General features: G+C 48.3%; 1 protein-coding gene across 4 annotated transcripts in view; it reads left to right on the top strand.

Moving 5' to 3' along the window:
* Nucleotides 1-20,268, top strand: part of VPS35L (VPS35 endosomal protein sorting factor like) — a 146,335-nt gene extending 126,067 nt beyond the window's left edge. For 3 of the 4 annotated variants that reach the window (XM_088833183.1, XM_055409583.2, XM_088833182.1), the window contains 4 exons: nt 5,476-5,641; nt 12,334-12,452; nt 18,894-19,040; nt 19,718-20,268. In XM_088833183.1, the coding sequence (XP_088689309.1) occupies nt 5,476-5,641; nt 12,334-12,452; nt 18,894-19,040; nt 19,718-19,816 (531 nt within the window). In that variant the 3' untranslated portion in view covers nt 19,817-20,268. Of the gene's footprint in view, nt 1-5,475; nt 5,642-12,333; nt 12,453-18,893; nt 19,046-19,717 lie in introns of all 4 variants that reach the window. The other variant, XM_088833181.1, reaches the window with a different exon arrangement.
* The last annotated feature ends 1,102 nt before the right edge of the window (nt 20,269-21,370 follow it).

Below are 21,370 nucleotides of genomic sequence, written 5' to 3'. Positions count from 1 at the left end.
GTTCCTGATAGTGCTTTGGCTTTTGCCAGGATTTCTCAAGATGATAAGATGGTTCTAGCCACTGTTCGGGGCTTCTTACTAGGTGCCTCGTGCCAACTAGCTTCCTTTGTCAATATCCAGTCTCTAGGATCCTGCAAGGCAGGACCTGGGAGGCTTGCCTGGGGTTGCACCGCTGGTGAGAAGCAGAGCTGGGAAGTCTGTGCTACCCCAGAGCCTGTCCTGCCTGAAATATTTGCAGGAGGCTTTATTGCTCAAGATAGTTGGGACTTTACAACCCTGCATCCCTCCTATGGGACACAGCATAGTAACTACTGGCTGGCTCTCTGGGTGCCATGAGATGTTAGTCTAAAGAGCCAAGGCTGAGTGCTCACCAAGCTCAGAGGCCGGAGGACGGGCCGCGTGCGAGCCCACTGTGGTCAGTACGTTCAGCAGGAGACGACTCCTGTATGTCTCTTTTATCTGGTTCACATTGTTACCTTTCTTGTCATAACTTTTATTATTTTACTTTTAAAATTTAATTCTTTCATTGTAAGGACACTTACCACGTCTGCCCTCTTAACACATTTTTAAGTGTATGATGTAGCTTTGTTGACTCAAGGCCCAACACTGTACAACAGATCCCTACTGCTTATTCATCTTCCTTAATTGAACCTTTAAACTCATTGATTAGTAGACTCCCTGTTTTCCTCCCCCTCCAGCCCTTGAATTCCACTCTTTGAAAGGACTATTCTAGATGCCTTATGTAAGTGGAATCATAGTGTATTTGTCTTTCTGGCCTATTTAACTCAGCATAATATCCTCAAGGTTCATCCCTGTTATCGTAAATGATAGCACTTCCTTCTTTTTTATACAGCTGAATAACTGTCCGTTGTGTGTGTGCGCCACAGTTTCTTTATCCATTTATCTATCAATGGACATTTTGCTTGTCTCTGCTTCTTGGCTGTTGTGATGAGGCTACAGTGACCATGAGAGCACTAGTGTCTCCTGAGATGTTAGTGATCTCACATGTTTGAATAAGTGCCCAGAGGAGGGAACTGCTGGATCACATAGTAGTTCCACCTGCAATTCTTTGTGGGACCTGTGTACTGTTTTCTATAGTGGCTACACCATTTTGCTTTCCCACTCCAGAGCACAGGACTTTTTTAAAGAATGGGTTTGAAAAGCTTTGACTCATTTGTTTAGGAAAAAAAAAATGGATGCCATTTTAGACCAAATGAAATAACTGGTCCACTTGACTCATACTTACGAATACAGAGGTAAACATCCCCCAGGACAGCCCTGTCTCCTTAGCAAGCAGCCCCACTTTTGGAGCATTCTGAAGCATTTGCTCTGGTGTTAGCAGTGGTCAGCCTCTTGGTGGACTGCAGCACAGTTTTCTCCATAATCTTGAACTAACATATTTCTTTTAACAAGATTTGGTAGGACAAGGAAACTAGAATGAATGGGACAGGTTTGGTGTGAACCACTGCAGATGCCTAATTTTGATTCAGTTGGAATTTGTAGGCAATGGAAATGTTCCCCCTCAGTTTTCTGGCACTGATCACCAGGACACAGCAGGGAAATGTCTTCTCTCCTTCTTATCTTAGTGAAAAGATCCAGCCGTCAGCATAACATGGTATCCAGATGCAAAGCTTCATTCTTTCCGTCTACCCTGCAAATATTTGTTGATCTGGGAATGGAGGAGTGAAGAGAAATGTGTGCTTCCACTCAAGGAGACAGACTCCATGCAAATCAGTACTTAACTCCAGTTGTATAAAGTGTCATAAAGAACTAGAGGCACTTCTGAGAGCCTCAAAATTTGAAGGGAAGTGGGTCAGGGACGTGCCCTGAGAATGTGTGATTTGAGCTGAGCTCAGAGGAAGATTGGTTGTTCTCTAAGTGTGGGGGACATTCGGGGTGGAGGGAACAGCATGGGTAAGGCCTTGCGGTGGGCAGGGTCACCCAGCAGCACTGGAGGGACTAGAAGAGAGCCACGGTGATGAGAGGCAGCGGCTGGCAGCAGCGAGGCCAGGGAGCGTCACAGAGCCCAGACTCACCCACAGCCTCTTGTCTCCACGGTGATCTGTCTCCTGCCCTCCACCTGCTCTGTGTCCCCCGCCCCCACCCCACCAATGCTCCACTTCTCTTTGCTGCACTTCCTCCCAGCACCTCTGTGTTCTGGCTCCTTTTGTAAAGGACATGAATATTTATTTAACACACAGAGAGCCAGCCAGCAGCTCACCAGTATTCACTCCACACAGCCCTGTAATTGTCCTCCTCTCACAGGAGCACACCCTGGCACAGAGAGGTGAAGTGACTCGCCCAGGGTCACCAGCCAGTGAGCGGCCAAGATAGAATTCAAAGCCAGGATGTGTGTGCTCAGCGCTGTCTTTGCTGCCTCTTAGCTCTCCTGGGAAGTTAGTTGTTTCCAGGGTATTCTTTCTCCCAAACAGTGATGTTTAATGGAAGGACCCAGAGGGACACTGCGAAAGGTGGGAGCCAGGCCCCCTTTCCTCCAGCTGAGAGAGAGAGAAGGCTGCGTCCCTCCCAGGTGCCCCTTGGGAGCCACCTCCTGGGCATTTGCTTGCTGCCAGGGAGGCAGCCTTGGCAGAGACCCCAGGAAAACCTTTTCCCGCTCCGATTGCCTACTGAATCCAGGATCTTTTCTTAGTTTCTTTTTAAAATCTGTGTTTGCCCTCCTTCAGTTGCTGGCACTGGTACAATTTCTTTTGAAAATGTTACAACCACTGAAGCATGGCTATCGTGTGGAAAATGTTTTCCTTGTAGAGAAGGTTGGAAATAATCTCTTCGTCTCTTCGGTTTAAAGCTCGCGGGAACGGCGCCCTACAAACCTTCACGTCTCCGCTACCCCTTCTTCCACCGTTTTGAAGGTGTGTCAAATGCTTTCTCATGATAGTTACGGCAGTTTGTATTGAAAGTTACTGGACCGTTCACATTGTGGTCTCTTTCCAGGGCAGATCCTGAAATAAAATATATTTTGATCATCCAAATAGCGGAACAAAATAGCCTAGTTAGAAACAGCTGCTAGCAAAGAAAGGCAGTAGTAAGCTGCCAGCTGAGCCTGACTCTGGTACTAGAAGGTGGACCACAGCGAGGGCAATTTCACTGGGTGTCGTTTGAGGTATTCAGATTTTGGAGCATCGTGTGTCTTCTTTCGTGCCGATACCGTAACAGCAGTTCCTGTAGATGTTATCAGCTGTACAAATCATCTCAGCCCCTCCACCCTCATTCTTACCCACTGGAAGTATTTCTGCTGTGCATCCACCCTTTGGATTACGAAGCCATGAACTCCCACCCACCTCGGTTATCACACTTCTACCCCAGGCCTGCATTTAAGAGAGCTGACTACATACATGCCTTTCCCCAACTGGCCCACTCCATAAAGTCTAGTTCATGCCTAAGTCATCTGTAGAGAGGCATTATAGAGTATTAGCACTTAGGAATGTCTGCTCTGGAGCCAGACTCCCAGGGCTCAAATCCTGGTTTCCCCATGTCCCAGCAGTGTGGCTCATTTCCCATCTGTGATGTGGGGTGGGGGTCATAAAAGTATCTTTCTGAAACAGAAATGCTTGGTAGCCATGATAGCTACCCTAAAAGTTAGCTATTGTTTTTGTAGCCCCCTCAGTACCTAGTACATGGAAGGTGCTCGAAAAATGTTATCCTTTCAACGTCATTTACCTACCAAGTGCCTGCTGTGTGCCCAGCACTGTCCCAGCAAGCAAAGACAGGAATAAGGGCACCATTCACAGTGTGTCCCCTGGGCCGTCCTAGAACTGTATTATCAGCAAACACAGAAGATAAAGTACCTGCCCTCCTAGAGGTTTTTAGGCCAGGATGCAAAAAAGATCAAGAGATATTGTTAGGTAGTTCACTAGAAGAGTAGATAAAATCAGATGCTGAGGACTGCTCTGAAAATATGAGATGGTTGACTTGACACAGAGACTAGGAGAAGGAGCTAGGGGCTCTGGATTATCACAGGAGGAGCTAACATGTAAGGTGAGGTACGGCAGCTGTCACAGGAACCAGTGTAGCCAAGTCTCGCAGATAAAGATTCCAGCAGGGAGAGCAGCAGAGCTGGGAGGCCAGAACCCTCTTGGCCTATGCCTGCCCTCTGGAGCATCCTCTGCCCTTCTGTCTGGTCTGTATGGGAAACTGGCCTCCAGGCACCGAGCCATCGGGGCTTCCTTCCTACTGGCTTCCAATTGATTCAGTCCTTGGGAGGCACTCACATGGACTGCGAGGCAGGAGGCAGCTTTCTGGGCCATGGTTCGGCAGGGGCCTTTGTTCTTCCATCCAAGGCTGCATCCTCCAGCTGCAGTTCCCACTGTGTGCTTTCCACCCGAGGATGGTACCGGCTTCCCTCTGTTGCCAGGCCCTGGGTGCCTCACTTTCCTCACTAATTGCCTTCATCCTGAGAATCCCTCATTAAAAGAACTGCATTTAACCCTTGTGAGCGTGCCCTCTGTGTCCTGCCAGGCCCCTGAGCAGTCTGGCTGGTCCCGGGAGCAGTAAAGGTGGTGCTGGACTGAGCGAGGGGCAGGGTGCACCAGCTGGGCCAGTGGGGTGATGGTGGCAGGAGCCGGGGGAGGGGGAGTCTTTGGAGAGTGTCCAGCAGGGGAGCCACAGCATCACCTAGACATTTTGGGAATGGAATTGAAGCTGCTGACTATTTTATTTGCATCCCAGCATTAATTCAGTTTAGCATCTGAGAAACACTGTTATAAACTCTGTGTGACTATCTCTGAGGTTTTTCCTCTCCCGAGAGATGGGCCTTACCCCGGTAGCTCAGTGGAAAAGAATCCACCTGCAAATGCAGGAGACGCAGGAGACGTGGATTCAATCCCTGGTCGGGGAGATTCCCAGGAGGAGGAAGTGGCAACCTATTCCAGTACCCTTGCCCGGAAAATCCTGTGGACAGAGTAGCCTGGGGGGCTGCAGTGCATGGGGTCACAGAGAGTCGAACACAGAGAGTTAAGCAACTGAGCCACAAGCATGATCTCCCAAGAGAGGATCCTCAGTTTAGCTGTTAATGTTGCTGAACGCCCTGGAGAGCAAGGCTATATTTAAAGTCAGTGCCTTTGGTGGTCACAGTAATCATTTGGGGGAAGGTGGCTTCTACTGTGCCATCTGCTGCGAGACCTGCAATCTAGCTTTTGTGGTTGGAAAAACAGGGCTTTTTACTGTTACGCACATAAGAGCAAGGTTGTAATTTTGGAAACAGGCCATTAAACTGACAGGTAACTTTGCTTTGTTTTCTAGGACCCTAGGCTCTCAAACCTTGTCTCCCCAGACTAGTGTGCTGATTAGTAAGGTTAACAGTGTTTTGCCGCTTTTCTCTCTGTTGTTTAACCACAGCTGGCACTTCAGTTTCTCTGTAGCTGCTAAAGGGAGGGACCTGGGTTTCTGTCTTGATTTTTCCCCCCCAGCTTCTGCTTCACATTTAGGATTATTTATTTTGATTTGGTCCTCCACTAGGACCATCCTGAACACGGAGTCCTGTTTCTTGTTCGAGAGCTGCTCAACGTGATCCAGGACTACACTTGGGAGGAGAACAGCGATGAGAAAATCCGCATCTACACCTGCGTTCTGCACCTGCTGTCCGCCATGAGCCAGGAGACCTATCTCTACCACGTAGACAAAGGTAGCCAAGTCCCCCTGCCAGACTGCACTGTGTTTGAACTCCTGCGCAGCAAGTGCATAGTTTTCATTTTCTCTTGTGTTTTACCCACCATGAACTTCTAGTCCAAGGCCTTGATAAATTTGTCCAATGTAAGAATTACCTGGGGCAACTCTTAAAAACACAGATTCCTGGGTCCCATCTATCTCTTCTAAATTAGATTGCCCAGGAAGAGACCTGAGAATTTGTATCTTTCATGAGCATCCAAGATCATTTTGACACACAGGTGAGTTTGGAGAAGCACTATTTCGGATTGGTGATGCCTTGCGTGTGCCACAGAATTTCTAGAATGGTGGTCACATATGCACATGTGTGACCTTCACCCCAGGCCTATTCCTTTCCAGTCTCACATGGGTCCTGGCCTTAGAGCAGTTGCTTGGAGGAAGGAGATGGCCTTGTACCCCCATGTGCAACCAGCCATTTTGAGCTTGCTGCTACAAGTTTGGGGGCAGCCTCTTCATATCCTGGAGATAACATGGGACAGTCCCAATTCCAGACTGCCACCCATTGAGCCTCAGCATCTCCCTACTTGTCAGAGCCTCAGTTCCTATTTTTGGATTCCAAAAAAATGGCCCTATTGCTGAAAGTGCTTTGGCCAATACATGTATACTTTAGGGTTTAAGCAACTATCTCTACACTTGGAAATTTTAGGGAGTGGATTCGTAGTGCTGAGGGTGGCCTCCTGTCATAACTCTCAGGGGGTTCCTCTGGCTGGGTTTTAGGGGCTGAGGTTTTGTAAGGACGTAACTTGGGGAGTCTGATTAACGTTAGAGATGATAGTTTCCATGGTCTGAGCTCCTACTGCATGCCAGGTACAGCACCAGACATGGTGGGCCTCTTTCTCCTCTGATCCTGACAGCGTTGTGAGGAGAATGAGCATTTGTGTCCCCATTTTACATTTGAGCAAGGGGGGACTCCGAGAGACAACATGATTTTACCAGCCATGTGGTTTCCAGAGCTCAGGGCCAGTTGGTGCTGTGAGTGGAATTCACTGTGGCACATGTGCTATGCTGCCTCCGTGATTACAGAATAACAGTGTTTTAATTAAAGTGTATGGTTGTACCCGAGGGCTTCCCTGGTGGCTCAGTGGCAGGCTGCCTGCCTATGTAGGAGATATGGATTTAACGCCTGGGTCAGGAAGATCCCCTGGAGAAGGAAATGGCAACCTACTCCAGTGTTCCTTCCTGAGAAATCCCATTGACAGTAGAGCCTGGTGGGCTACAGTTCATGGGGTTGCAAAGAGTCAGACCCAGCTTAGCAACTAAACAACAGCAATGGTTGTATACACGTACAGTAAACCATAAAGCTGTGAATTATCACCTAATGAATACCACCTGGTAACCACCGCACAGATCAAGATATCAAACATTACTAGCTCTCCAGAAGTTCCCTGTACGCCCCTGTCCCGTCAGCACCACCACTTGCCTCTCTACAGGTATACTGCTCTCCTGGCTAATATTAGAAATCAGTTTGTTGGTTTTTTACTTTTCCATAAATGGACTCATTTAGCAAGCATTCTAAATGAGTGTCTGGCTTCTTTCACTCAGTGTTATGTCTGTGAGATTCTTCTGTGTTGTGTGTAGCTGTTGTTCATCCTTTTGCTTTGCTGCATAGTATTTCACTGTGTGAATATACCAGAATTTATTCCTTCCCCTGAGGATGGAGTTAGGGGCTGTGACGAGGAGTGCTGCTGTGAACATTCCTGAATATGTAACTCTCGGGGTTCATGTCTGTTGGGTATATGCCTGGGGTGAAACTGCTGGCTTGTGGCATTTCCTTGTGTTCAGTTCTGGTTGGTACTGTCTCACCGTTTTCCAAAATATTTACACCAGTTTACATGCTCAGCAGATATAAATGAGGTTTCCATTTGTTTCCTTGATGTGGTCCATCTTGTTCATTTTGGCTCTTCTGATGAGTGTAATTTGCATTTCTTCCATGGCTAATGAGGTTGAGCTTTTCCTGTATTTCTTGGCACTTCTATTTTCTCTCTTGTGAAGGGTTCATGGAGGACTCAAAACAGTAGAGAAACTTTCCAAGGCCAAATGCTGCCATGGAAGTAGGTCTGGAAATCCTGGGCCCTGTCAGAGGAGCAAGCCCTCTCCTTCAGCGGATTCCCTGAATCCTTTCTCTACAGAACACAGCAGGGCAGACTGTAGGAGCTGGAGTGCCAGCACAGGAGGAATCTAGTTTTCTAGCTTTTAGAGATGAAAACAGCAGGGTGGGTTTTCTCTGCTGTCTTCTTGGCCCGGCTCTGTTCACTCTGGATGCATGGTTGTGACCTGACAGTTGTCTTAGTAGGCGAGAGAGTCCTGGGGGCCGTATGAAGCCCACAAGATGGGGGCCCCATTTTCCTGTCTCTCTCGTACTGGAGGCAGACACTTTTTAGACAGTGTCAACAAACGTTCGAACTTTTGAAAAACGGGTCAGATTTTTTTTTTCTTTTGCGTATGAAGTATGCCTGGGCTGTTTTCTTTCCAGATGAATAAGAAGAGAATGTTCTGAAGTTACCTGGAGCCATAACTCCAGTGCTTTCATGCGAGCGAATGAGAGAGCATGCTTGCTGTGGAAAGGCAGGACACTCCTGACACTGACGTTTATGTATTTAACGTGCAGATAGACATCTAGTTGGAAGAGTAAAACCCAGGGGCCCGTGGGAGGTCAACACAGCCCTTTCACTCCTCCACGTCTCCTGCCAGCCCTTGAAGCATTTGGGGTCGTGACCCCAGGGCCAGACAGATGCAGAGATCCTGGGCTATTTTTAGTGGCCATTTGCCAGGGATTTCATTTCTCTCCATTGCGAGCACCATGTCTGGACTCTCCAAGTGTTAGAAGAGAAACAGAGGGAGGCGGAGAAGGGCGAGCTGGAGTCAGGAGCTACTTGGCCGGAATGCAGAGCGGGTCCGAGTTCAGATGTGGCACGCTCAGCACTCCTGACCCTATTTTTCACTTTCTCTGAATTTTCTACCTTCAGGGTTCAGCCTAGATCTCACTGATTCTATAATTCCATCCCAAGCCTGGATTTTAGGATCTGGAGTCCCCAGGGTTGCTGTCTCGGGACCTGCAGTGCATATGGTGGTGATCGTCCGTCTGCATCTCATTATGGGCTGTGTGCTCTGTGAGGGCAGGGCCGGGTTGGCCCACCCCGCACCCACTAGGTCTCCAGCTCCTGGAACCTGGCGCAGAGGGGGTTCTCGTCCATCCTGTGCTCTGTGTGTGTGAGCGGCCTGCTCCGAGCATACCTTTGGCCCCTCTGGGCAGGGTGCCTGCAGCTTGGGTGGTTGGCCACAGGCGGTCCTAGGCCTTCTCTCTTCTCTGCTGCTGCTGGGCTAATCTGAATGAGAGTAGGTTCCAGCTCAGAGTGAAGACGGGGAGTTTATGCCAAGAACTATCCTAGTCCTCAGCAGCAGGTGTGAGAAATTCCTTCACCAGCTGCAGTCTTGCCATCCTGCAAAATCTGGTGGTGGTGAATGGCCAAATTAAATTCTTTCTCTTCTTACAAGAATAACTGCCATCTCCCACATCATGGACCATTGAGACACAGCAGCCAGAGCTGACTCAGAAATCCTAGGACGGTTGGTTGCCTGCAGCCCAGGGCAGTTCACTGCCAACCTGTGTTACAGTAACAGCTACAGAGCCCAGCAGCCGGCCTCGGAGAGCACCCCAGGACAGTCCCCACCAACGGGTAGTTCAGAACTGGAGTGGAGGTTTCATGCGAACAGAGAAGCAGGGGGAGAAAGACCAGCTGTTCTTCTTATTTGCAGGCAGTATGTCTGCAGCCTGCTTACAAAAGATTCAGCCAAAAAAAATGTCAGATATGTCTGTGTGTATGCGAGAGTCCCAGGGACGGGGGAGCCTGGTGGGCTGCCGTCTATGGGGTCGCACAGAGTCGGACACGACTGAAGTGACTTAGCAGCAGTAGCAGCATGCAAGAGTGTGGAGAGAGCAAGCAAGAGCTTCAGAGAAGGGCAGAACGGCATCAAGTGATGCCGGGTGAGAGGGGCCGCCGTTCAGTGTTTTGTTATACCCTGTTCTACAGCCTTGACATTCAAGTAAGAATCTGGGAATAAAAGGAGTCAATTATTCTTGAAGTAGCAACCAGAAATGTGCATGAAGCATCTCTGAAGTTACTTTACCAATTAGTTAATCACCGTGTGCCTGTCCCATTCCCCCAAAAATTCAAGACAGTTTACAGGAAATATATAAAATAATGAAATATAATTGTTTTTAATTGAAAAACTTGGTTCTTAGAAGTTATCAGTTAGGAAATACATGGCTTTTTACGTCTATGTGTGACAGATATGGGGCTCCGCTGTGTATACGGCTTTGTCACTTTATTGACAGTATATTATAAATATCTCTAAGTAGCAGAAGCAGCAGTAGAGTACAGCGTAGTGCATGGTAGCTACCAACTATAGACCGTATACTTGTGTTGTCTTCCTAATGTTTTATTTAATGCTAACGCCACAGAGCATCGAGTCAAAACTCTTTCCATTGCTTCTCTTCCCACCTTTATACACATGTATGATGAACATACATGAAACATATAATGAGCATTGTTCTCTATAATGTGACAGTGACTATCACATACATGCATCTTTGTGCACCTGTGGGATTATTTTCTTAGAGTGGGTTTTCCCAAGTCAAAGATCTGGCCTTTTTCTAAGACCTTTTTTTTGGGAGTAAAATATATATATAACATAAAGTTTACCATTTTGACTATTTTTAAATGGACAGTTCCAGTTTATTACGCATATTTGCAGTGTTGTGCAACCATCACCATTATCCATTTCCAGAATTTTTTCAACCCCCCAAACAACTCTGTATCCAGTGAACAGTTACTGCCCACCTCCCCCTCCCCCAGCCTCTTGTGACCTCGGTTCTGTTTCCTGTCTTTATGAATTTGCCTCTTCTAGGTACTTCATACAAGTGGAGTCATACAGTAGATGTCCTTTTGTGTCTGGTACATTTCCCTTACCATCATGCTTTCAGAGTTTATCCATGTTGTAACATGTATTAGAATTTCATTCCTTTCTATGATTGGATAATATTCCATTGTACGGATAAAACACATTTTGCTTACCCATTCATCCATCAGTGGATACTTGGGTTGTTTCTACCTTTTGGCTCTTGTGAATAAGGCTGCTATGAACATTCATGTACAAGTATCTGTTTGAGCCTCTGCTTTCAGTTTCTTTGAGCATATTGAGCATCGGAATCACCGTATCCTGGGCCGTTCTCTGTAACTTTTTGAGGAACCACTGAGCTTTTCCACAGCAGCTGTACCATTTTACATCCCCAGCAGCAGAGTAGGAGGGGATACTTCCTTCTAGTTTCTCCACACCTTCATCAACACTTTGTATTTTCCTTTTTGTAGTTGCTGTTGTTTTTAAATAATAGCGATCCTAATAGACATGAAGTAGTACTAGACATTTCTTAAGGCTTTTCTTACTGATTTCCAAACTGTGATACTCCCACCAGTAGCTTCCCCAGGCCTACATCAAAGCCAGGTATTCTTTTTCACCTTTGTTAATCTGATAGGTGACTTTTTTTTAAAGTTCTTCTGTGGTGTTAGTTTTCTGTTCTTTGATTTCTAGTGAAATCAAACTTTTTTCCATAAAATTATAGGCCATTTAGATGTATATCTGATACATTGACTATTAATGTATTTGCCAATTTTCCTGTAAGTAACCCTAATAGGGGTCACTTTTTTAAAAGTTCAGAAGTCATTCCTGCACATTGTACCTTGACTTTTCTTGTCTTCGTGGCCACTACCTATGTAGCCTGGTGTCAGCAGTACAGGGAACAGTTCTGTGCAGACCCTGTCCTGTCGACAGCTGGTGACATTGACCATGATGGGACTGGTATTCCCATCTCTTTAATAATTTTCCAGTTTGTTGTGACATCCGTTTATGCTTATACGAAAATAGCTCCAAGAATCATTAAATGAAAAACAAAACTGCAAAACAGCACGCTGTAGAGTCTGTTTCCTGCCTGACCCAGAGGTCATGCTCCGTGTAAAGGTCAACAGAAAAGAGGGAGAGGGAGGTCAAAATCAGGCTGTTGTTGCATCTGGTCTTTCTACAGACAGCAGCTCACGGAGGTGCCCAAGGAGAGAGGGGACTTTGGTGAGAAGATTCAGCTTTGCAGGAAGACATAAGAGAACCTCCCATGCCATCTGCGGGAGTTTTGAGGAGGAGCGACAGGACAGGGGGCTGGGGGCGGTGCTTCGCTTGAAAGGAGCCTCCTGCTTTGGGATCCTGGCCGGGGTGGGCTCTGAGCTTCCATGTCCCCGTCTGTTCTCTCTTGCCCGTGCTAGTTAGGAGGACCCTGTAGTAATGCCTGTGAAGTCTCCTGAGCCCAGCGCTTGGCCCACGGTGCTCAGTACTGACAGCCATTCTGACGGTCACTGCGGTGCTCGCTGCCCGCTCCATGCCAGGCCAGAGGGCACAGATAGACTTCCACGCTCCTGCTGTCTGGCTCAGTCATCTGGAAGGCCAGGTGTTTTCTCTGTGATTCCCAAGGGCCCGAGTCCGCAGGAGATTCTGGCCATTTCCATCTGCCCTCCCGTGCGTTCCTGCAATCTGCTGATACCTGTGCCACGCGGGTGCCTCTCCCTGGCCTTGGAAATGTCTCACGGCTCTCGTTTCTTCCACCAGTCGACTCCAACGACAGCCTTTATGGGGGAGACTCCAAGTTTCTGGCTGAGAACAACAAACTGTGTGAGACGGTGATGGCTCAGATCCTGGAGCATCTGAAAACCCTGGCCAAGGATGAGGTAGGTGCCCACTGCCGCCGGCCACCCCTGCCACTGGCCCCAAAGTCACAAGTTCCCAGGGTGCTTGGACACTGTTTCGTCCTGAGAGTAATGTGCTTGTGTGAAGACTGTTCATCGAGGGCCCCGGGGACTTTGTTGCTGCCGTTTTCTCTGCCTGTACTGCGCCTCCCCATCTGGGGTTCCCTTGGCTGCCCCACTCATCGTTCTAGTCACAACTCAAGTACCTCTTCAGAGTGGCCTTCCCTGACCCCTGTCTCAAGCACCCTCTTGCATCCCTCTGAATCTCTGCGTGTGTCCCTGTGACGCTTGGGCGTGCTCTGAAACATTGTGTGTGTGTGTTCACTTGTTAGTCACCCGCTGTCCCCACCAGAATGTAAGCTCCACGTGGCCCGGCCCTGGAGACCTGGGTCTTGGAGACCTGCCTGTGCCGGAGACGGGGTCCTGGGATCCCCCTCTCCCTCACCTCAGCATCCTCCCCTGAAACCTGGTGCAGCGGGCGCCCAGTCTGAGCATGTTGTGTGAATAGTAGCCTACATTTACACACCTTAGTTCTTTTGACGCCCTCAACAGGCCTGTGATGTGGGTGCTGTGTATATTCTCCTTGGACAGGAAAGAAAACCGAGGCTCAGAGAGGTTTCCAGAGCCCCTGTTTTCCTCTGGTTGTAACCGAATAGGGTTCCTGGCCCAACCCTCAAGCCTGAACCCTGAGTCACTGCACCGCCCTCCTCAGTAAGGCCGTTCCCCGTATGGAAGTAGGAAGTGGCATACGGTGTCACCCAGCCACGGCAACAGGCTGTGCTTTCCTCGCCTTTCTGTTTTGTTTTCCTTTGCCTTGGCTGCACATCACGGCTTGCTAGTTCCCCAAGCAGGGATTGAACCCAGCCCCTTGACAGTGAAAGCTTGGAGTTCTAACCATTGGACCACCAGGGGATTCCCATTCCAACCTCTCTTACACATCAGTGTAGTGTGGAGAACTTTGTGTGCATGGTTTCAGCGGATTCTCATGACGGTCCAGTGAGTGGGGACAACTGTTATCCCTTTAAACTTTAGAGAAGCTGAATCCTAGAGTGGCAGCTATGCAGTGTGGTCAAGGCAGTCTTCTAGAACCCATGCTCTGATTCCTGAATATGTTCTTTTATCAGATGTTGCCTTTTCAGAGTGGTTTTTTTCCTATATTTTCCATATAGATAGATGGCTGATTGATTTCAAAATAATTTCCAAATTATACTACAGTCTAAATAACTACCTGGTACCCTTTCCCAGCATTCCATTTTTGCAGCTTCAGCTCAAACATGTGAGTGACAGATGGAGCCAAAAAGCCCTGTCTTAGGCTTGGTGGGGATGGTTGTTCAGACATTAAGACTGATTGCTGTTGTGTAATCAAGGTGGGGAGGTTGACAGGGTAGCTCAGACAGTAAAGAATCTGCCTGCAATGCAGGAGACCTGGGTTCGATCCCTGGGTTGAGAAGACGGGAATGGCAACCCACTCCTGTATTCTTGCTGGAGAATTCCACAGACAGAGGAACCTGGGGTCACAAAGAGTCAGACACAGCTGAGCGACTAACAAACACTTTCACTTCACTTTAGGTCAAAGCCAGTGCCTGACTGTTCTCCGTGTCCTTCCCCGGGACAGTTGTTGCCAGACTTTCTGTTTCTGTGTCCCCCTCTCATACCCCCTTCCCGCCCCAAATCTTGTTCTTTGTTACTCCAAGCTGTCTGCTTGCATCTCTGAGCATTTCAGTTTTTTTAAATCCCATCTAGGAAGAAACAACCTGACCCCTCATTCCTGATCCCACCCTAGGAGATTCCTGTTTTCTCTCACTGCCACTCACCCGCACCCCACTTCAGTTCCCTTTCCCAGACCCAGGACAGATTTCAGACTGCCTGGTTCCAAGCCCTCCTGTTCCTTCCACACACTTCCCCAGCTCCCTCTTTCCCAACTCGGAGTCTCACTTTCCTAGGATTTGCTTCTATACCCCCATCCACCAAAGCCTTTGAAGACAAAATAAGATCAAACTGGATTTTTAATTCTTATTCACTTCTAGGACTGTATAGCATGCCACCATTGCCCTTACCGCCCTTCCCCACTCCAGCACAAAGCCACAAGAATATTCTGTAGCTGTGAGTGTACACACACACAACACAAATATATGTCCTGGGTTCTTATTTTCTCCAGGGTATTCAAGCAGGTCCGAGAAAGAGTGGAGCATTTTCCAGACTCCATTCCCCAGTGGCCACCGCCAAGATCAGGGGCACAGCACAAAGGGCCAGCCTTAAGGTTAGCAGTCCAGAGGGCAGATGGAAAACCCAGAACCACTACCACCCTGGGGGCCCTGAGTGCCTCCTAGTGCCCTCTGTAGGGATGGGAGGGTTGTAGGTGAGTCCCACTGGCCTGGGACCCACGGGGTGCAGGGCTGCAGAACTCTGGGGAAGTTCAGGCATGAAGGATGTTGGCTGTCAGTGGAGGGGGCAGCATTAGAACCCCAGTTAGAAGAGGTAACTCCCCCCCCTCCAACCGAAAGGCCTTTTTTTGAATGGGTGTCAACTTGGTTTTTGCACTTGGGGGCTTTCAGAGAGAGCCCTCACCACCCTGCAGAAGAAAGGGGAGTTCTTCACGGTCAGTCTGCACTGACCACACTGATCACATCCCTTCTGCTCCCCTGCTCTGAAGGATCCTTAGCACCTTCCCAATCTCTGCAAACATGGGCTCTAGCTCTTGCTTCCTGCCAGAGCAGGGCTGTGTATTTAATTGAAAATGCCTTCTTCACTCTGATGCCACAGGCTGGGTCTAATCAGAGGTGGCTGCTGACAGCATAAACAACCACAGTCTAGGACCTCCAGGCTCACAATAAAAATGAGCCCAGAACCATATAACGTGGAACTATTTTAACCTTTGTCTCTTTTTCTCTTGGGGGAGGAGGCATTGACGGTGATAACGGCTGAAATACTTCTGAAGGAATAGCAGGGCTGGAATGTTTCCAAAGGACATTTCAACTCATATAAATACCAGGGATGCTCACTGAAAGTGTCTGTCCATATATGCACATTTATTAGGAAAAACATGGGTGGACCAAGCTAAGATGGAACATGTCATCCTTCATTTTAACAATGTGCTGTGAGATTCGGCACAGGCGGCCCGGGGTTGGGGGGAGGGTGGGGGGAGGCTTCTAGAGCCCGGAGCAGAAGTGCTCTGAACTCTCTCCACTGTGGGGGAGCCAAGCTCGGTGCTGTGAAAGCCCTGCGCTGGCGCCCAAGCTGAGTGGCTCACCTCTCAGCACTGACTGGTGTCAGCCCTGCCTCCAAACTGCCCTCTACCCGCAGGTGAAGGAGCCAGCGCTGCTCTAGTCACGAGCTTCACGAAGCTGTTTGTTTGGGTGTGGCAAAGCTGGGAACCACGCCAGACCCTTACAACTTCCTGGAAGTGACAGTTCCCCTAGGCAAAGAATCACAAGCAGCCCCTTTCTATTGAAAAGCTCTGTGAAGATAGGAGGGGCTTGAGGCCTGGATTTGGTTCTCTCCTGTGTTCACAGTTTCCTGGGTCTCTGCACGTCGGCCGGCATGCCTGCTCATTCCCAGACCCTTCTCTAATGATTTCATTTTTAATGGGCGGTGCATTTAAAACATGCGAACTGGGCTTTTAGGGTAAAAAGCTTGAGAAGATACAGAACAGAGAAAAAGCCAGTGAGATCCTGTTTTCCTTGTTTGACTTTTTAAAACTCTGCCCTGCTTCAAGGAAATGTAGTTAAAAGGCACCTCTCAGAAGAGTCTTCTTTGAGAGCTTTCTATGAGGTTGGTCCTCTGGATCTGAGTACAAATCAGGACCCTTGTTTCCAGGCATCTGCAGTTTAAAGGGAGAGCAGGATAGGCTGCAGCCCCTGAATGATCTCTGCCTGGTCCCCGGCTGGGGCAAGCTCATTGTCTGATTAAACAAAGGAGCCCAAAGTAGGCAGTGGCCAGCCAGTTAGTGATCTGCTGGCCAGGTGGTTGCCGCCTTCCCTCCACACCTGCAAGCTTGGGACCCCACAACACGACCCTGCCCCTGGATGGCAGTGTTGTTCACTTGGCTCAGCTGCTTCTGTGATGGTCACCTGGTCCAGACTGTTGCCAAGGCAGGCTCAATTTTGGGGGGGCCTGAGTCTCTTCACTGTCACACAGACACCCTCACCCAACTGCATTCTTAGTTGCTCCTTGGCAGTTTTACTGTCTTATTTTTTTCTCCACTAGATTTGAAATTGTCACCTGGGAGAGGGCAGCAGGAGGGGATGACTACGTTGGCTCAGCAGTTAACATAGTCTGCTGCTCTGTAGGCTCCATCCATGGAAGGATGGACAGGAAGAAAGCAGGAAAAATATGTATTGTTCTAAACCACCTCAGACCATTCCTGCTTCCCTGGATAAACCTGCAGCTGCACTGGGCAGATCTCTTGGCCTCTTCAGAGTTTGATCCCTGATCTGTGCTGTGCGCAGTCCTGTTGACTCTTTGCAACCCTGTGGACTGTAGCCCACTAGGCTGCTCTGTCCATGGAATTTTCCAGGCAAGAATACTGGAGTGGGTTGCCATTCCCTTCTTCAGGGGATCTTCCTTTCCGCCCCAGGGATCAAGCCCGCATCTTTGCATCTCCTGCATTGACAGGTGGATTCTTTACCATTGTGCCACCTGGGAAGCTCTTTGGATCCATAATGTGATGCTAGCCATGGGTCTTTGGGAACATCTTATAATCTGGGGCAGGTGTGAATTGCACAGGCTCAGAACTGGACAGCTGGAGCTCAGAGCCTCACTCTGCATTTACTAGCTACGGTCCTTGAACAAGTTCCTGAAGCTTTCTGACCTCATCAGCAAAATGGGAATGTAGTAGTTTCCTGTTATGGCTTTGAGTCACCCTAAACTTTAACCCCCCGTTTATTATCTTACAGTTTGGGAGGTCAGAAGTCAGCATTGGCTGGGCCAATTTCTGTGCTCCTGGTTTCAGAAGGCCAAAATCAAGGTGTTGACTGGCTGGGCTCTAACCCGGAGGCACCGGGAAGAATCTGCTTCCCAGCTCATTCAAGTTGGCCACCTCAGTTCATCCTAAAAGCCAGCAGTGGTGGGGCATGTCCTTCTCAAGCTTCGAATCTCTTTAGTCTCCCTTTCTGCAGCACCTTTCCTCTGCTTTCCTCTTCTGCTAACTCGTCTCTGACTTCAGCCTGAGAAATGGCTCTGCCTTTTAGGGCTCTAATGATTAGACTGGGCCCACCCAGATAATCCAGGATCATCTCCCTGAGGTCCATAAGCTTAATTTCACCTGCAGTCTTTTCACAGTAGCACCTAGATGACTGTTTGAATAGCCAGGGCTGAGACCCTGGAGGACAGCTCTAGAATCCTGCCTACAAAGAGCTGTTGTGAAGATGAAATAAGTTGTGTAAAGCACAGAGCTCATACCTGGCACAGTGTAGGGCCCTATACCCTACACTGTGCAAAGCAGACCCTCAAGGCTTTGCAGACCCTCAAGGCTCCTGGCAGCACTGATGTTTGCAGTGCCAGCCAAGAGTACCCAGCAAAGGCTTGCGCGTCAGCTCTCCAGGGCCCACACAGACCTGTGATCTGACCTGGTCCCTGCTCAGGCCCCCCTGCTGACTTGGGCCTTCCCAGTGCCTCTGTTTACCTTTGGGAGCTGGCTTCCTTTTTCCTGGGTCTGCTGCATTTTGGAGATTTAGTTCCCCTTTTTCCTTTACTATTTAAAGCTGGGGTTCAGGCTTGGTCTACTCAGACATTTTGGTTAGACTTTCCTTGTTTGAGTACCTCTCACATCAGATCATTGAACAAGAGGGGAAAGATCTGGTGTTAAGCGTATCCAGTGGTTCTTCTGGGCTTCCCTGGTGGCTAAGACAGTAAAGAATCTGCCTGCAGAGAGAGAGACCCAGGTTTGATCTCTGGGTCGGGAAGATCCCTTGGAGAAGGGAATGGCAACCCACTCCAGTATTCTTGCCTGTTCTTATAAGAGCCGGGTATCAGGGAGCATTGTTCATGGGGAGCTGAGGTCTTTTGTCTTTATTCCTGGCAGCCAGAGGGTAGGAATAATGACAGAAACTTTGGGTGGCTTGAGGACACATCTGTGAGAGACATATTTTACCTCCTGTACTGACATTAAAGCAAGGCCGGTCTCTGCTGGCCTATGTCATTCCTCTTATCCCACTGAGCACCGAGTCTCATGACAACATCCCTGCCCTCTGCTTCCACTCCATGAGTAATGCCCAGGTGGGCTTCACACACAGCATCTCGTTTTAGTCTCATTTACCCTGTGAGCTGGTATTACCTTAATTCTCCTACAGATGAAGCTGGGAGGTTAAGCAGCTCACCTTCCAGAAGATCCATGGCAGAGCTGGCCTTGGCACCCCAGGCAGCGTCAACACTGGGATGAGTCTGAGCCCAGTGCCAGGTAGTAACCTCTTTTTTCCATTTCAGGCCTTAAAGCGCCAGAGCTCGTTGGGCCTTTCCTTCTTCAACAGCATCTTGGCCCACGGGGACCTGCGCAACAACAGGCTCAACCAGCTGTCCGTCAACCTGTGGCACTTGGCACAGAGGCACGGCTGTGTGGACACCAGGGCCATGGTGAGGTGCGGGGTGGGGCGGGGCAGCCCTCAGCAGGCCCAGTGGGCACGGCTGTCCCGGCAAGTGATACAAGCCCGCTGGCCAGGCACAGGCGGTCTCAGCGCAGCCCCAGGGCCTGGACAGCAAACAGCCCCCGTCTCCCCTTCTGGAAAGGTGCCAGGCCCTACAAAGGACAAATGGCTCTCCATACCTACAGGTTCAGCACCCTCAGATTCAACCAACCACGGCTCAGAAATATTCAGGGGGGAAAAAGCTCCAGAAAGTTTCCAAAACCTGAATTGTCATGTATCTGCAACTACTGACATAGTGTTTACAGTATACTAGGTATTATAAGTAATCTGGAGATGATTTCAGTATACAGGAGGGTGTATGAAGGTTACATGCAAATGCTACACCAATCTCTATAAAGGATTGTGTACCCTTGGTTTGGTGTCAGCTGGGGATCCTGGAACCAAGGGACCACTGGGAAGTATTAATTCCCTGTAAATAAAAGCCACACATAAGAAAACATCAGTAGTTCTTGGTGATTTTAAGAGCAAGTTGTAATCTCAGGCGTCTTATTTAAAAACTGCTGGCTTCTCCTAAGGAAAAAAGCCTAAGTTCACAATATGGCTGATTTGTCAGAGCCTTGAGAAATATGAACCACAAAGGAGATGAGTCTTTCTCTTTCCTCCTAGGTGAAAACTCTGGAATACATCAAGAAGCAGAGCAAGCAGCCAGACATGGGGCATCTGACTGAGCTGGCCCTCAGGCTCCCTCTGCAGACGAGGACCTGACTCCAGGGTCTCCGAAGCCAATCCAGAAAGACCTGTTTTGTATTTTTGTTTTCATTTTTACACACATACAGATTGGTTTCTCTGTTCTGCCAGTGAAGTGAAAAAGTGGGAGCTGTCAGGAGTATTCGTATCTATTCTGCTCACTGAGCACGGCATCTGTTTCTTTGCACAACTGGCCTTCAGATGGGCCTTCAGAGAAAAACAGAGGAATGCAAGTAACATCTCTCTTTTCGGGAAGGTTTAATTGAAAGTTAGTTGAAAAAAGAACCTCGAAAAGCAGTCCACTTTGAAAGAACCGCTGTGCCCTTTCCCTGATTTGCTTTATGTCAAAACCGGCTCTTGATTGGATTTTAAATATGCTGATAGATTAAAGGAGAAAACAAGTCAGATATGAGATTCTCTGGGGCTTCGATGGAAAATATACTGTGACTGAATAAACCTCCCTAAAGGAATATTTATGCTCATGACTGTTCATTTAATTACCACTGACTCGCACTCATCCAGAAGAGAACATGTCTAAACATACTCAGTGTGTATCTAAACACACCGCCTGGTTCTCTTGCAGCCGTAACCCTGTGCAGCCTATGGTTCGGTCTCCATTTTTACTAGTTTGGTGGAGTTTGACTCTTGTGTTACCGATAACGAGCTCCTCTGACATTTTATTCTGAATCCGTAAGATCATGAATGTTGGTCATAGGGGTGACTCACAGCCTAGAGCCCTTTGTGCAGGAAAATGCATCCAAATTGTGGACTAAAAGTGGCCCCAAACCATTATATTTTTGTAAGGTGTCCACTGAGCAGACTACATTTCACTTCTACTCTGTGAAAAGCCTGATTACAGTTCACACAGTAGAAGTGGCTAACATAATTTTTTAAAATTTACATAAACTCATGTTTTAACTGAATAATTTTGGACCAAGAATATGCTGTGGATTTTCTGCCCGCTTAACAGGGAACCCCACCCCACCCCCAACCCAAGAATTCTGCTGAGAAAATGGCCTCCATTGAAGAACAGCGTGTGCTGAACAAAACACATTGAGAAAGCATGGTGGCATTGCTCAAATAATCCCAGGTGGCCTTTATTACACAAGATTATTCCATTAAAATCATCTCCTATACCACTTTTACTATATGATACTGTTCAAATGAAAAATCAATTGGCAAATTCAAATTATGCACTTTTAAGTCATCTCTTCTACTTTGAGTCTATATACACCAGACGGCATCAGTGCCCAAGCTTTCCATTCACTGGACTTGGACTTTCACATTAGGTCAGAGATACGTTACACCAGATCTGCTTCTGATTCACACGTCACCCTGGCCCAGGTGAAAGCAGAGATTTTCAGTGTTCTCGTGGGGGTTCCCCAGCCTGTTAACTAAATTAGCCAGTCTCTGACGACTGCGGCCTACATGGCAGGAGGTCTACGATCATGAAGAATGATGGAACCAGAAGAAAAAGAAAATTTTCAGGAAATAAGGTAAAAATGAAAACTGCATGAGACCTGTATTAATGTTTTTATTGCTGCTTTAAACTGCCACACTTAGGGGTTTAAA

Source organism: Moschus berezovskii, chromosome 27, assembly GCF_049115385.1.
Source record: "Moschus berezovskii isolate FMDL1 chromosome 27, NW_MosBer_1.0, whole genome shotgun sequence".
Classification (NCBI taxonomy): Eukaryota; Metazoa; Chordata; class Mammalia; order Artiodactyla; family Moschidae; genus Moschus; species Moschus berezovskii.
Note: the sequence above shows the minus strand (reverse complement) of the source record. Positions and strands in the feature narration are given on the sequence as shown.